Source organism: Nannobrachium achirus (genome assembly GCF_963921795.1).
Source record: "Nannobrachium achirus genome assembly, chromosome: 20".
NCBI lineage: Eukaryota > Metazoa > Chordata > Actinopteri > Myctophiformes > Myctophidae > Nannobrachium > Nannobrachium achirus.
Genome location: NC_137827.1, coordinates 57,172,735 through 57,189,529, shown reverse-complemented (window position 1 = coordinate 57,189,529; position 16,795 = coordinate 57,172,735). Strand labels below are relative to the sequence as shown.

Genomic DNA, 16,795 nt, shown 5'->3' with positions numbered 1-16,795 from the left:
GAACATCCCTGCACTGAAAGGGTGTTTTTTCCAAAAGCGGTTACCCGGTACGGTACTTCGCAATCCCCTCTAGTGATTGCTCTAGTATTGAGTCCTCTATCAGGCTTCCTTTTTATGAATTCCTTTAGGGGAGGTGGGCATAGACCATTTAGTGTCTTATATATGATACTGACCTGTTTAAAAACCTTAAAATTAGCGAAACTCAAAAAACGGTACCTCTGAAGAATATTACAATGGTGATATGAGTGGGGTTTCCTATCGAATACCTTAAGCGCACTCTTATATAGCTGTTCAATGGGTTTGAGAGTCGTTATACCTGCGCAAGACCAGTTTGTGAAACAGTACTCAATGTGTGATAGGATCATGCATTGGAGATACGATTTAGCAGCACTAACTGCCAAAAAAGGTGTGATTTGTTTAAAGTTCTGAAGGTTGAACTTGATTGTGTTTGTAACCTTTTTTACATGTTTTTTAAAGGTTAGGGTTGAGTCTAACATGACCCCGAGGTACTTGAACTCTGACACAAGTTCAAGTTCCTCTCACACAAAGCTATTCATTGGGAGCACTGTTCCACACTGCTCCAAAAATCTACAAAAGAACAGTACTTGGAGCACAGACCCCTACGCAGGACTGGGGTTTATTTTTTGGGGGTCCACATACTGGCCTCACAGGAGTAAAAACAATCCTTTTCCTTTGGCTTTTCTGGCCTGGCGGGGATAATAATAACAACACTATAATAAAGTAGTTTGAAATGTCGCTACAGCATGCTTTGCAATTCCAAGTTCATTGGCTAGAAAATAAATCTGTAGCATTAGACTGTTAACAATAATGTTGAAGATAGACAGACAGCTAGACAGACAGACAGACAGACAGACAGATAGACAGACAGACAGACAGACAGACATATTACCAAAACTCCCCGTCGTCTCGCATGAAAAGGCACTTTTCTCTGTCCTGAGGGCTGACGGTCTGCCACAATGGAGACCTAGGAAGACAATTCATAACTTAAATATGTATGTTGTGAGCTTGTAGATCTGCTGATTTCACAGTTTTTGAAATAGAGCTTACAAGACCAACATTTTCAACTTCATAACATGGTCCTCACCAATGCTCATTATAAGATGCCACTATTTCTGTACGTATTTCTCAGAGGAGCGCTGTGGAAAACCCTTTTAAGATTTAATAATGCAAGCACGATGGCTTCTATTTCAGCATTGAAGAGAAAGACTGGAGTTTCTACTGCTTGAATTCCCCATGAACTCCAGCCGCGCCATTGAGACGCAGACTGGAGTAGACCACACTTTTGCCATCGTATAATGAGCGTTAGTGACCAGTTATATGAAGATAAGTTTGTAAGTTTGGGTCCCAGACAGTCGAGAGACTTACACCACATCTCTTGTTCATTGTGAATCAATGAATATGCAGTTAACGTACAAACAAAGACTTCATATTCTTACCCATCACTCCAGTCTCCTTTCCATTCTACCCGACCCCAGGGGTTCCACAAACGCACCAGGTCCACCATGTTCCCTTGGCTCATCATCTGAACGTCACGTTGGGAAAAAAATAAAATAACAAGTTTGTCCTGTTGTCACATAATAAAGCAGAAGCAGAAGATATGGCATGTGGTAACAGTGGCCTTCATGTCCAGCCTACACTATCCCAGCTGATTGCAACGGTTTCTCCTCTGCCTCTTTCCCAGTGTGTGTGTGTGTGTGTGTGTGTGTGTGTGTGTGTGTGTGTGTGTGTGTGTGTGTGTGTGTGTGTGTGTGTGTGTCCATTTATGGGCATGCTGCATACACTTAAACAATCCTCAAGCTCACACACCACTCCTCCATTGAACTCAATGGACTTTTGGTGTTACAGAAAAATTCCATTGAACTCAATGGACTTTTGGGGTCAGAAAAAGGTCACAGAAGAAATCAATTGAATTAACTGTTCATATCTGCTGCCAAACTTTGACCATTTAAAATGTAGCTAAAATAAAACAATTATGCAAAAAGTTAAATTATACATCATGCAAGTCTAGCATATACCGTGGACAGACCACTGGGGAATATTGGGGGCCGTTGAAATTTGAGTGTTTCTGCGCTGGCCATCCCCTGACAACTAGGAAGATTATGATATCCATTATAGACCTTATTCACACCGCGGCCATCTTGGATCACATGACTTTCTGGGTTGGCAGCCTGCATTACAAACCACTGTGAACTATGGAGCGATGGTCCCAAAATATGAGTTCTATTCAACCAATTTCTTTTGACCAAATTGACAAATGGGCAGATGACAACATCAACATCCCCAAAATGATTAAATAGAAGGCTACAGTAACAGCATTGATTACATCCACGTTAACGATATTCAAGGTAAGTTAGGTTGCAACCTTACTGTGTACAAAGACTTGCTATCTGTGCAGTGCTTGCTCCACCATCATATTAACTATTTGTTGTTAGATTGATCCTGATTTATATGCAAAAATCACGATACAGTAATATTAACTACTACTAGAGGGTCGCGGCCCTTCGGGCCGCTCACATCTAGTTAAAAAAAAAAAAAAAAAAAAAAAAAACAGAACTATTGTGCCGCAGCGCACGTTTCCGGTCGAACATATTTGACCGGCGGACTATTTTATACAGAGGCAAAATATGAGGGTAATAACGAATACAACTGTATACAGAGGTTTGGAAACGACATCTTGCAAAGGTGACATGGGTGTTTGAATTTTTAAGCTATATTTAGTACATATGTAGTACATCTTGGCCAAGTGGTTTGGTATTTAAGTTAGCGATACATGACCCGGAAGTAGATCACTTACTCTTTTGTAATATAAAGATATGATGGCAGAGCAAGCAGTAGCAAGTCTTTGTACAGAGTAACACTGCAACCTAACTACCATGCATATTGTGGATGCCCTTCTATTTAATCCTTGTGGGGATGTTGATGTTGTCATCTGCCCATTTGTCGATTTTGGTCAAAAGAAATTGGTTGAATAGAACTCATATTTTGGGATTATCGCTCCATTGTTCACAATGGTTTGTAATGCAGGCTGCCAACCCAGAAAGTCATGTGATCCAAGATGGCCGCAGTGTGAATAAGGTCTATATGACGTGACAATTCAAACACACACGTATCTTACCTGTTTCATACCAGTGACGGCGTAGGCGTGGCCGTCCACCAAACCATTGGGCGACACCTTGTTGGCAGGTGTCTCCTGCACATGACATGCATCATAAAGACAAAGATTTAAAATGTAACTAGAGATACTGTTCCTACGAAACAGTGTGGGCTCGCTTGTAAAAAAAAAATGTTTTAAAAACAATTGTCCCTCCAATTGTCCCATCGACATATTAGGAATATGTGGCAAAAATGTATGGCATAACTCATTATATATTTCCCCCCAAAGGTGACGTGTTAATTGTCATGTGAAGCTCAACCAATACCCCAGCTAACACCACTCCCAGATTTTCAACACCTCAATTACACCTCATTGGCCCTGCCTTTATACTGTCTGTGACATATATAATATATATATAGCCACTAGCCAATGAGGTGGCATGATTGTATATATTATATACAATCATGCCACCTCATTGGCTAGTGTCTCTGCCTTTCTACTGTCTGCAGCGGAAAATGCCAACTGTCTGTGGCGGAAATATGCGGTGGAACTCACTCTATAAATAATGAGGATAACATAGCGTTCTCGCCTTCGGCGAGCCCACAATAATGCAGGCACAATGGCTTCTATTTCAGCATTGAAGAGAAGGACTGGAGTTTATATCGCTTGAATCCCCCATGAATAATTTCATTGGTTGGCAGCCCCGCCAGAGCGTGTCGATATTGCGACATAGCATCTGTTCGACGGTTCATTCTTTCGACACGGGTGAATGTTAACCTGGTGACCGATGAAACTATGTGGAATCTATGAAAAGGTTGTGGGGGTCCCTGCTTCATCTCTCTCTCAACTAAGGGGTCCTTGGCATGAAAACATTGAAGACCCCTGGGCTAAGGGGTAATGTGTTCAAGACGTCTCTTCTTACCCCCTGTGGTGTTCCACAGCCCATCAGGGACTTGTACTGCGCAGCTCTCTCCATCAGTGAGAAGAGGTCTGGAGGAGCTCTGTCTGCCAGCTGGAAACCTATGTGGATGCCTCCGGTGAAGTCCACCAACGCCTCTGCAGGCGTCCCTGCAGTCATGTCTGCGTAGGAGCCACACACCCTGGAACAAGTGCATAGAAGAGCTCAGGGGGTCAGCAAACCCTTTTGAAATGAAGTGCCACGCTTTTATTTTCTGCATCACTGTTTCCCACTGTTTCCCAAACACTGGGTCGGGACCCATTTGTGGGTCGCGGATACATTTTTGTGCTTCCCTTAAAGGAGCTATAGTCAACTTTTTCTTAAAAAATGGATGCTAATATAAAAATAATGTTTCGAAAATATTTTGTTAAAAAATAAGCTTCATACATTTGTTTCTATTCAAAAATGACCACAAAAAGCGTAAAATAATGATAAAATAATCGTTTTGGCTATTGTCGGGCCGACACTTTGTTTACATCCTAGTCTAACACTATCAAATAATAGACTAGAATGTAAACAAAGTGTCGGTCTGACAATGGCCAAAATGATTATTTTATCATTATTTTACGCTTTTTGTGGTCATTTTTGAATAGAAACAAAATGTATGAAGCTTATTTTTTTATAAAATATTTTCGAAACATTATTTTTATTTTAGCATCTGTTTTTTCAAGAAAAAGTTGACTATAGCTCCTTTAATTCTTTGTTTCCTACATTTTGTTTTTAATTAGTATTATTTTAAAACATTTTCAAAAAGTATTCCCCAAAAAAGCCAAGATTATCATGAATGAAAAGGAAATCCAAGTAGTTTCATTAATAAATAAAATAACAATCTAAGACATTCTATAAAATTAGAAAACAAATGTCTAAGAAGTAGTGAAAATAGCTGATCTACAAGCTCACAACGTGGCGCGAAGCGATTGTGGCATCGCGTTGTGGCATCTCATGCCAGCTGGGCCTGATATTTTGATTGTCAGGACATTGTTATAACGATCATTAGACTCAAGCAATAACCCACCTAATACACTGACTCCCTCCCCAGTCAAAGTTCAGAGTTTTAATGAATATAGTATTATGTATCACCCTGGCCACAATAGGTGATGTAAATGGCATTAACCTGCAGACACCGGAAGTGGCAGAAGTGCTGCGGTTAACGGAAGATATGTCATGCGTTGCAGTCCGTTTACATAAAGATTGTAGCTCTTAACTCGCTCTTAATAGGTGTCCTTTGTCAGAATCCATGTTTATGTTTGGATATTGTTTATTACGGGCGCAACCGATGGGTCGGGAGAAGTAGAACAGTTTGATTCGCCAGCAGGGAATATGAAAGAACAATAACATCCGGTGAAATTTGCCGTTTCAGCCTATGGGCGGCATAGCTCAGGGGTAGAGAAACTGGTATTAGAGCACGAAGGGTATAAATCCCGAAGGGTTCCCAGTTCGAATCCGGGCTCCCCCTGAGTTAATGTCGAAGGGTCCCTGGGCAAGACTCTGAACCCCTAATTGCTCCCGGTGAGTAGGTTGGTGCCTTGCATGGCTTCCTCCGCCACCGGTGTATGAATGTGTGTGTGAATGGGTGAATGTAATGCACTATCTATGTAAAGCGCTTTGGATTAAAAGCGCTATATAAATGCACCATTTACCATTTACCATTTAACCAGGCTTTTCTCTTCGCAGATGAGTAAGCCTGGCTACACGAGGCTAATTGTGTATAGGATGAAATTTGCTGCAAATTAGGTGACTTAATTGAATTGACTACGCTTAAAACAATATTTGATTTCAAAATAAAAATCCTCTCTCTCACACAGTGTGCCAGTGATCACCCTCCCCTGCGCCAATGTTGGCACCCGTGCTTAAGGTTGGCTACCCCTGGAATATAGCTAAGCTATTATTATGCATCCGAGACAAAAGAAACATGTATTTCACTGGCATGTCTTGGCATCCTATACAGGAAATAAAAGAGAGAACATGCAGAACATTGAGAACTGGTGTACTCATAACTGCAGCAATGTTTGGTAGTATTGCGTAAAGTTAGAATCCCATACTTGGCATAGGCTTTCTCCAGCAAGGCAGGCCAGAACTCATTTAGGATCTTGGAGTGGACGAAGATCAGTCTGCCATCGATCGTTGGTAGTTTGTCATCAATGGTAACATCCACCCACTTTCCAAACCTCCAGAACTGAGACATTAAAGTGTTTCATCAACGTACAGTCCATCACAAAATGCTTGTTCAAATGACAATAAGGGCAGGGGTGTCAATTAGGTATGGCAAGGGTATGCAGCTGCCATACCCTGGGTCCAGGGGGGAAAATAAAAGTTACTTTTAAATATGAATCTTTGTCTATCTGTGCTGGTTATTACGTTGTTAAATTACAGTAAAATAACTACAAATGCAAAATGTAATAAAATGGTCACTTTAACAAGGTAGTATAATTGTATTCTCTACACTTGTATTCTCCCCATCTTGACAAAATGGTATATTCCCAGCCTCCCAGGTCAGCTGCACAGGTGCGATTCATTATTGTTAATTGTGGCCAGTTTACCAATATGCCAAGTTTAGCTGCACTTGAACAACTGTTCCAGGCTGCCATATCAAGCCCAAGAAACCGTAGAAACGGGGGAACAAATAGAATGTACTTCTTAAAATAAATGTATCATGCCTGTTGCTAAGGTATGGCAACATGACTGGTGTCTTGCACGCGTGCCTTCGCGCGCGTGCAAGACACCAGTCATGTTGCCATACCTTAGCTTTTTCTGAACTGACGCCACTGAATAAGGGTTGCAGGGCCTATACTAAGATAGTGATATTTCTCTTTACCCTGAAGTGGAACAGTCCGCAGTATTCCTCGTCAAACGACTGCTCCTGTGGCACAACTTGATGAAAGATGTTCTTCTGGAATGTTAGCGCTCCAATAGATGCGAGTAACCAGCAGTTTCCTGAATGAAAATGATCAGTGTTTGTCAACATGCAAGCATATATTCTAAACTTCTTTCTTACAGTGAAGCAAGTGGTTAACAATTGCATTCACTTACCAATTACTCCTTGGCCGAAGTCAAACCTTGAGACGCCATCAACGACCAACTCTGGGTTTGGAACAAGTTTCTGAAACGGAACAAGGCATGTTTTGTTAGAATAACTGCACGGCACACTGAGATGTGTTAGGCTGAATGATTTAGCATGTTTACTGCTGTTCATGCTATCAACTGTTATAGGGAGCTGCAGTAGAGCTCGACAACATTATTGTGTTCATCCGTCCGTCCGTCCATCCGTGCGTGCATGCGTGCGTGTACTGTGCATGCATCTGTGTGTGTGTGTGTGTGTGTGTGTGTGTGTGTGTGTGTGTGTGTCATGGGCACACTGGGACAGACAGACGGCTCGTGCTGTCTCCAAACAGCAGGCAAGACAGACATTCTCCATTTTGCCCATAGACTAACCCCATTAAAACCGGGAAAGCATGTGTGTCATTTTAGATTTTAGTGTGTGTGTGTGTGTGTGTGTGTGTGTGTGTGTGTGTGTGTGTGTGTGTGTGTGTGTGTGTGTGTGTGTGTGTGTGTGTATGCGTGTGTGTCGCACCTGGGGTGCGTGCCTGCCTGTTTTTCCTGTTATGACTGCAACATTGCGAATAACTTTTTAGCAGATTCAAGTATAAGGACTTAATCAATTCTCACTCTGCCAAGGAGGTCATGTCTGTCTGTCCGTCTGTTACTAAAAAAAAAGAAAAAAAAAAGTACAGTACAAGTAGGCCTATAGTTAAACACCCTGCCTAAGAGGAGCATCCCAAATAAGTCCTTTTGCGGTCTTTTTTAAGTCCTTGGCATTCAATTCATGGACATAACAAATAGCAAGCAAAAACAAGAAAAACCTTCAAAAATCATCGCAGTTATAAAAACACCATGTACAGTAGGGGAAACAAGGGGGTGGGCTAAGGTAAGGGGGGGGGGGGGGTGCTTGCTTCTCGCCTGTCTGTGGGAGAAGTGATAACTAACTCCGCCTCTGGCCTCCTGAAAAGTTATGGGTTTGTATTTTCAGATCGTTGTGTGCGCTCCCTCTGGTGTCGTGGCTGTGGGTGTTGCTAACCTTTTGGAGATGTTTGGTCAGATGAGCGGGTACTGAGGGGATTGAGGGCAGATTTGCATTGACTATTTTGAAAGTCAATCCCTTTTTTAGTTGTTTAACCCTGTCTTCAACGCTGAGCCATCTTAGGCTAGCAAAATGTGTGGGGGACGCCAGGTCGAGAAGTAGTCGAATCAAGTTTGTTTTGGGAGGTTTGGAACTTAGTCTTTAGTGACTTTTCGATGTTGGATCGAGTACCAGGAGGTGCAAGCGTAGTCAAAGAGGGACTGAATGAGGGCCCCAGCAAGGGTCCTGAGGGCGCTCTTATTGATAAAAGCGGACATTCTGCCCAGGAATCTTGTTCTTTGATTTTACTTTTTTGATCACCATTGTTGCCATGCTATCCCCAGACAGGTATTTGTCAAGAATACAGCCCAAATAGGTAATCTCTTCCTTGCATGCATGATGTGAACTGCGGTTTGAACGTGCGATTACAGTTCCCAAGCTATAATTTACAACCTGGCTATGCAGCATGTGCAGTAGTTGGCAGTTGGCCGTTGGCATTCTCAGTTGGCATTCTCACTGTGCCAACGGCACATTCCTCAGTTGGTTCGGTGGCGGTTCCCAACCTTCTCTGGATCAGGGCCCAACTCAAATATCTTAGTCGCGCCCATCATCTGATCACAGCGGGCATTTGGGCGGGCCGTAGTGGTGTAAATTAACTAAGTATATTTACTTAAGTACTGTACTTTAGTACACGTTTGAGTTATTTGTACTTGACTTGAGTGTTTCCAATTGTATGTACTTTTACTTCTACTCCACTACATCTCAGATCCAAACATTGTACTTTTAATCCACTGCATTTATTTGAAAACTTTAGTTACTTGTTACTTTGTAGATTTGGATTATTATACACTAACCACTTCAGGCCTACTGTATAGGCCTACCGTATGCATTTCGGCCATTTCTAAATAGCCTACAAGCTCACAATGCGTCATGATGTTTGCAAATGTATACAAATTAGGGATGCGAATCTCGACCACTGAGGCGATACGATACGGACCTCGATACACTGCCAGCGATACGATATAATTGCGATACATTGAAATCCTGCCGATACGATACATCGCGATCCACCCCTGTTCCCGATACGATGCGATACGATTCACGATTCACCACGATTCAAGCCCAAATCCCAAAATTTACAAAACATAGCGACTAAAAATGTATGAAATTTAAATTCAAGGCAATTTATTGTTTCACTGTAGTACTAGGCTCTGTAACTAACCATATAGAAGGCCTATGTCATTATTAGTAGGCCTATATGTCTTCAACTGGGAGTCAGGGACCCCAAACCAGGGTTATTACAGGGGGCCTGCCAAATATTTGTGTGATACAGTAGGCTATAATGCCTAGCCTACAGCGAGGGTCCCTGCTTGATCTCTGTCTGAGCTAAGGGGTCCTTGACCTGAAAAACAATAAAGTCCCTCCCTGGTTTGTATTATTATATTATATTATATTATATTTAATCCAGGATTATGCAATTTTTATAGCCAAAATGTTTTAAAACAGACCTACAAGCTCACAGCGCGTCGCATCCACGACGCATTGTGAGCTTGTAGGTCTGCTATTTTAGGTGCGACACCCTTGTACTGCGATGTATAAATTAGGCTTCTTTCCCAGAGCAGAACTACTGTAGCAGCAGAGAAAGTGAGAGAGTTGCTTGCATCAACAGGAAAGTTGTAGAACAGTGACAAATACTTTGTTTTAAACGCAAGCAGTAGTCCTACAACACCCAGCAACATTGTTGTTGTGTGTGCGCACTGTGCAGTTAATATAGCGCAGAAGATGATCTCAATCAATTGTCCGTCGGAGATTCGCTAAGAAACGGCTATTGATTACATATCACTCGATCAGCCTGTGCTACTCTGTGACAACAATCAGCGCAGCGGACTTGGATGTTATAAAGCTAAGTACTGTACAACTAATCTTGCATCTTTTTAACCCGTGGGGCTGCTAGTTCGTCCGTGTTGATTCACTCGCATTTCGCTGCACTGTCTGTCTCCCTGGTTGCCTGCATGCAGAGTGCAGATGTTGTCCGTCTGTCCGACTCGCAGCTCGCGTTAAAGACTGGCTTTTGGGGAGGGGGCTGCACGGCTGATGATGGTGCATTCATGGCGCCTCGGAAACACAGGATAGAATGAAATACTATATGGAAGAACCGATACAATCGCGGAATTTACCGATCCAGACACTCACGGTACGATCCATCACGATTTCGGCCGTCTATTGTACCGGTACACACTGAATGAACCGATTCAACCGTATCGCGGACGTTTGTATCACGATTACGATCCGTACCGGTATATCTTCGCATCCCTAATACAAATCTTTTGAAACAGAATATTCTGCATAATTTACTTAATTTTACTTTAGTTACTTTAAGTAAACCATTCGAATATTTGGTGAATGCCCTGGTATATACGCACTCCATAACTCTTACCCTTGGTCTCATCCAGACCACCCTGGCCAGGTCGCTCGGTTCGAGGACGCCTGGGCCGATGGAGCTTTCCCCGGGGGGGAACATGTCATCGATGTGTCGGACCCTGCGGACCAGGCAGTACTGCTTCAGCTGCTGGTAGTCCTGCTGCAGGAACATCTGAGGGTTGGTCAGGCTGCCCCGGCCCGCGTTCCTCTGACGTTCCTCCATGATGTTCAGACACACACCTGGAGGAGGCATCTCTGCTGCTGCTGCTGTTACTGGTGCTGCTGCTGCTGCTGCTACTGGTGCTGCTGCTGGGGATCAGATCTGTGGCTTGACAGGAGAATGTTGCGATTTTTAGTATTTGAATTATTCGACCTCAAAGTATTCGAATAGTCGATTATTCGACAGGACTGGCCAAACTGTCACTTATTAAGTAAGCAAGAGGCGAACATTGTGAAAATAGCCGAGGCGTTGTGAGCATGTAGATCTGCTTTTTTCACAATATTTATCTGTGGAACCGAGTCACATTAAATGTAATACCTACAATTCCAAGTGCTTCGTCATTGACAACTCATTCTTATGACTTCCTATCTAGCCAAGCTTTATATTTTTTTAAAGCTATACTGTGTAAGTTGCTCAACTGGTGGTCTGTAGCAGTATAGCAAACCGCGGTCGCGTTTGCTTTTTTCGTCCGTTTTTCGCTCGCGGACGGGGCCGTCAGACCACCGCGTCCGCCTCGCCTCGCCGAGACGCTTTCAATGAGGTCTCCCGTGTCCTTCTACGAGCAGCGGTTGGGAAGTTACATGCTAGACTCCTCCAGTGTAAACACTGCAGTGTACTTCCTGAAGGCGTGTTTCCTAAACCCACCAGAGAGCCCGGCAGTGTATGTTCTGCGCTGTGATTGGCCGGCAGTGTATAACCCTCGCTGTGATTGGCTGGTAGTGTGATGACGCAATTTTTCCGCGAAAACCGGTCCCGGGCAGGGATCATAGAAAACATATAAAGAGAAGGCTTTAGAAGCTGAAAATAACGGAGTGGGGGTTCTAAAACTTTAGCGATTTAACAGCTAGGACCATTTTAAGATTTGTTTTATAAAAAAAGTTACATGGTATAACTTTAAAGAGAGAAAAAAAAAATCCGTCTGTAAAAAAGTGCCCTCTCCAGACCATGAATGCAGTTTTCATGCCATACCTGAAGGCAGCATTCAAGAGAAATTGTCTTGTAGAAACTCTCCTGAACTTGAAAGCTGAATCTTATGCTGAAATAATTGCCCTCTCCGTGTAGGAAGCCATGCCGTTACGCCACATCTCCAGTATTTACTTGATTATGCTTAGTTCAAGTGTGGTACCATTGCCAAGCACCGAAAATAGCCGACCTCCAAGCTCAAAAGCGCAACTCCTTGTGAGATTGGAGGTCTGCTATTTTCGATATTTTCACCAAAAGGCCCTTTTAGAAATGTCAGCCCCTGCCTCTCCAACATTCTCTGCACATCCCTGCAACCGCAGTGTGGCTGAGTACATTTACACAATTTACATTCATTCTAGGCGGAAAGAACGAGGCAACGAGGTGCTCACCGGAGACGTAATCGTCAACAGATAAAGTACTAAAAGATGCACCTTGATCAGACGGGATAAAACATCCTATGCTAATCGCTAGAGGATCATTTAGCTCTGATGAACACCGCTTCAGGTCAAAACATGTTTAAATAAAGGCCTCTTTTTTTAGCTCGAGTACCCGGATCTCAAATTTGTTATCTGTACTTTTACTTTACTATTTCTTGATGCTTCATACTTCTGCGCCAATAGTTAAACAGATTTGTATTTGTATTTATTTTATGTTCTCGTGACAGACCCCTGAGCAATGTTTGATGCAGATTGGAGCTTCAGAAGCAGAGGCGTCAATTGGGTATGGCAAGCTATGGCAGCTGCCATACCTTGGCTACAGGGGAAAATAATAAAATGTACTGTAATCGTGCCTGTTGCTAAGGTATGGCAACATGACTGGTGTCTTGCACGCGCGCCACCAGTCATGTTGCCATACCTTAGCTTTTTCTGAACTGACGCCGCTGTTCGGAGGGGGCCCACAAAAAACACCATTGACAAAAATCGTGGGATAAAAATTATGGAAAAAAACAAACAAAAAAAAACACCATTGCAGGGGTTATGGCTTTAAGGGTGCCGTCACACCAAACTTTGCGAGCGGATTCTGCCATTGATTTTCAATAGGAATGCAGCGTTTTTATTGCAATTTGAGGATTTCCTTTAATCCAGAGCATAGGTTCACGAACATAACCCACCTACCCTATGCAAATTATGCCATGGTAGTGAGTAAATGGAGTATAACAAATATTGTAAAAAAGTACAGTAAGTAAGTAGCCTAGAGTGAAAGGTACAGTACCTAGTTCATTCACCACTGTTCATATCCTTATTAAGGGAATGTGTAAAAATTACTACATCAACAAACCTACATACAGTACACATTCTACACCAGGGGCCTTCAACAGGGGGTCCAGGACCCCTAGATGGTCCTCAGAGTTACTACAGGGGCCGCCAAAAGCCTCGCGCTGCGAGGCGTTGTGAGCTTGTAGATCGGCTATTTTCGGCAAAGAGGTTTGGTGTAGAGGGGAGAAGTATTGAAGGTTCAAGTGATTAAATATCTGAAAACACAAATCTACATGAATCCAAAATACACTGATGATTGTGCTGTCAAACAATGAAACTATATGGAATATATGACAAGGTTGTGGGGGTCCTTGCTTCATTTAAGGGGTCCTCGGCCTGAAAATGTTGAAGACCCCTGTTCTACACAAATGTATATGATGGACTGTATTATGCATGTATTCATTCAGAATGAATGCTACAGTATCTACTGGCATAATCTATCACATTTAGCTAGTTTAATGGAACAGCAATAATGTGAAAACATGTTCAATCTTACCTGTGCCTGTCCTGTGTTTACTTTTGGTTGCTGTCACTGCTCTGCCAGCCTGAAGTCCCACTGAGCCAGTAGAGGCGTATCTTCTCCTTTATGCGTTTGATTTTCGGTCCAAACATGTCGTCATTTTCTTATTTTTTTTTTATATAAAGGCTTGTTCCTCCTTTTAATCCTGAGTGCCAGGACCGTCATAAACAATGTTTACTGTTTGTTACCATGTGCCAGAACATAATACTGCAGAATAACTGGATGAACAAGCTAGAAGCACCACACACACCCGCAGGCACACACCAAGCAGGCACACACCTACCGGCACCAAGGTTTCCAGTCATAAATCAAACACAATTGAACAATTCACAATTCTAAACAAGAAGATCAAGGATCACACTTCAAAGGTCATGAGCGCAATGCATCAGTCAAAAACATCTACTGCCGTTGATTGACTGACTGACTGACCAGGGACATGCCTGGGCCCCTGATTCAGCCCGGGAAAAAGAGTTGGAGAGGCCCTCATTGCGCGCTATAGAGAGAGATCCCTCTCTATAGCGCTGCTGCTACTCATAGCGGGGCAGTTAAGGAGAACAATACTTCAGTTCTGGAAAGAAGCACCAAAATTTGACAGAGTGTACCTCTTGGGTCATTCTTTAGAAAAATCACATTAGACACTTAATTTTCAAAATGGCCGCCAGTTTTAAAGATGGCCGCCTTTTCGGATATGTTTTACAGTACGCCAGCCAGTTAATATCGAATTTTCATAATATTAGAGTTGTTTTGTAGGTTTTAAAACATCCTGAGTTCATTTATTACACTTTTAAAGCAGCCAGAATAACCTTTCTGACTTTTGGTTGGGGCCTTTCCTCACCTGGGACCCCCCAGACAGACCCCTGAGCCTATTTCAGTAATCGCTCTGCTCCTGCTCCAGAACAATGTTAAATTAGATCTGAAGTATGCTCTGAAATCAAAAATGACTAGTAGCAAATAACAGAGGTCTTCCACGGGGGGTCCGGGACCCGGGGGGGGGGGGGTCCTCAGAGCTACTACAGGGGGCCTGCCAAATCTCGATGAGATCTTTTATTTTTTATTTTTTTATTTGAAACTTCGAATGTTTTTATGTATCCTGGTTTTATGTATTGTACTTTGATGGTTTATTAGTATTCTCCGTATTATTTATAATGTTTTTGTGTTAAACAGTTATGGTTGACAGCTGTTACTGCAGGGATTGCAATAATGAAGGTATTGCAACATTTCGCAGAACAACATTTCCATTTATTGCACTGCACTCACACTGACCACACACACACACACACACACACACACACACACACACACACACACACACACACACACACACACACACACACACACACACACACACACACCCATCCTCTTATAGTGCCCATGGTCAATTACGCCCAAAGAGATTCACTACAATACAGTAATTTCAGACAGATATATTTGTCTTCATCATCATCATCTTCAATGTCCAACCTAATAGTGTTGACACAGTCTCCACCATAGCATAGAGTGAAAGTTATTTGAGCAGCTGCACCGTCCCTTACAACCTGCTTTGCAGACACATTTGATGAGCTCAAGTACTGCCTTTGGAGCAGGGAGAGCAAGAAACCTGACTGGAATATACCCTCCACTCTCTGAATTCCATCTATTTTCTTCGATTGGTGGGAGCACAGGGCAATTTGTCAGGTATGCTATATGTGACAGAGTTGGCACGGAGGTAATGTGGTAGCAGTGCAGCATGAGTTGGAGGTAGCATCTCACCTCCAAGTTCTTTGACAGAAATAGTTCCCATCTGAGTAATCCCAGGGTTGTTGGACCTTTTGAACTGTAAATATGGCATGCAAAATGTTCCGACTGCAATGTTGATGGAAGCTCACCATTTATAAGCTCAGGAGGAATGGCCAATGACCTTGCCAAGGTCCTTGAAGCAGTTAATGGCTTGGTCATCATCATCATCATCAAGTAGGCATTGACCCATGTCTTTTTGGTGATTCCAACAAATGTTCTTCCCCAGTCAGCACCTGAAAAACTATGTACGCAAAGGAACCCTTGACATTTGAAACATCCAATAACTTGAACTCACTCGAATATATCAATTTCCTTTTTTTGTACCGGAGGCAAGGACTTGATAAGGAATCTGGGTATCAGCCTCTTCATGTGTTTGCACCTCCACAAAATCATGTCCCTTGATGAAGGTATCGTATTATGATGCCTACTTTGTTATACCTGACAAATTGCCCTGAGCTTCCATCAATTGAAAAAAAAAGAATAGATGGAATTCAGAGAGTGGAAGGTATGTTCCCGTCAGGTTTCTTGCCCTAGCCGCTGCAAAGGCAGTACTTGAGGGACGGTGCAGCTGCTCGAACAATAACCTGCCTTGCACTCTCCTCCCTGCAAATGCTATAGTGGAAACTGTCAACACTATTAGGGAGGACATGTATAGTATTGAATTTCTTTGGGTACAATTGACCGTGAGCTCTTTAAAGGACAACTTTAGTTTTTTACAACAAGGGTTCATATTTTAGATTGTAATGAAAGAATATAAAAGATGAGTGTTAAAATGATTTCATTTACTTTTTTCTATTGTTTTAGAGATTCTTATTTCAGTGGTTGGGGGCATGCGTACAAGTGGCTAAATATGTCATTTTACACAGCATAAGCCCATTCCCAAGATACAACGCAACCTTTCATGGTTGGATGTGACTTATGGGGGCTAGAAGTGTTACTGTAAACAGCAATAAAGAAACTGCTGGCTTATTGTGTCTAAAAAGACATATTTAGCCACTTGTACTACGCATGCCCCACATTTTAGCACGGTAAACGCGATAAAACAATAGAACGAAGCAAATGAAAACATTTTAACACTCACCTTTTCTTTTCTCTAATTACAATCTAAAATATGAACCCTTGTTGTAAGAGGATAGGGTGCGGGTTTTGGGGTGACGATAACAAAGAGGTGTGTGTGTTGTGTTGTGTTGTGTTGTCAGTGTGAGTGCAGTGCAATAAATGGTTAAATAATAAATGTTAGACTGCGCGCCCAAAGTGAGAAGTTGCAATACCTTAATTCTTGCAATCCCTGCAGTAACACCTGTGAACCTGTCTGTCTAACACAAAAATGTTATAAATAATACTGAGAATACTAATAAAAACTGTTTCAAATATATATAAAAAAAAAAAAAAACTTCCCCATCAAGATTCGGCAGGCCCCCTGTAGTAACTCTGAGGACCCCCTAGGGG

At 42.5% G+C, this 16,795-nt stretch overlaps 1 protein-coding gene across 1 annotated transcript in view; it reads right to left on the bottom strand.

Annotated features, from left to right (window-relative positions):
* LOC308306264 (calpain-1 catalytic subunit-like) overlaps positions 1-10,864 on the bottom strand; it is a gene marked incomplete at both ends in the record, with an annotated part of 33,485 nt that extends 22,621 nt beyond the window's left edge. The window contains 8 exons of the mRNA XM_080751164.1: positions 911-985; positions 1,458-1,543; positions 3,137-3,211; positions 4,038-4,215; positions 6,116-6,249; positions 6,889-7,007; positions 7,104-7,173; positions 10,628-10,864. Of these exons, the coding sequence (XP_080607290.1) occupies positions 911-985; positions 1,458-1,543; positions 3,137-3,211; positions 4,038-4,215; positions 6,116-6,249; positions 6,889-7,007; positions 7,104-7,173; positions 10,628-10,864 (974 nt within the window). The remainder of the gene's footprint in view (positions 1-910; positions 986-1,457; positions 1,544-3,136; positions 3,212-4,037; positions 4,216-6,115; positions 6,250-6,888; positions 7,008-7,103; positions 7,174-10,627) is intronic.
* Positions 10,865-16,795: the final 5,931 nt, after the last annotated feature.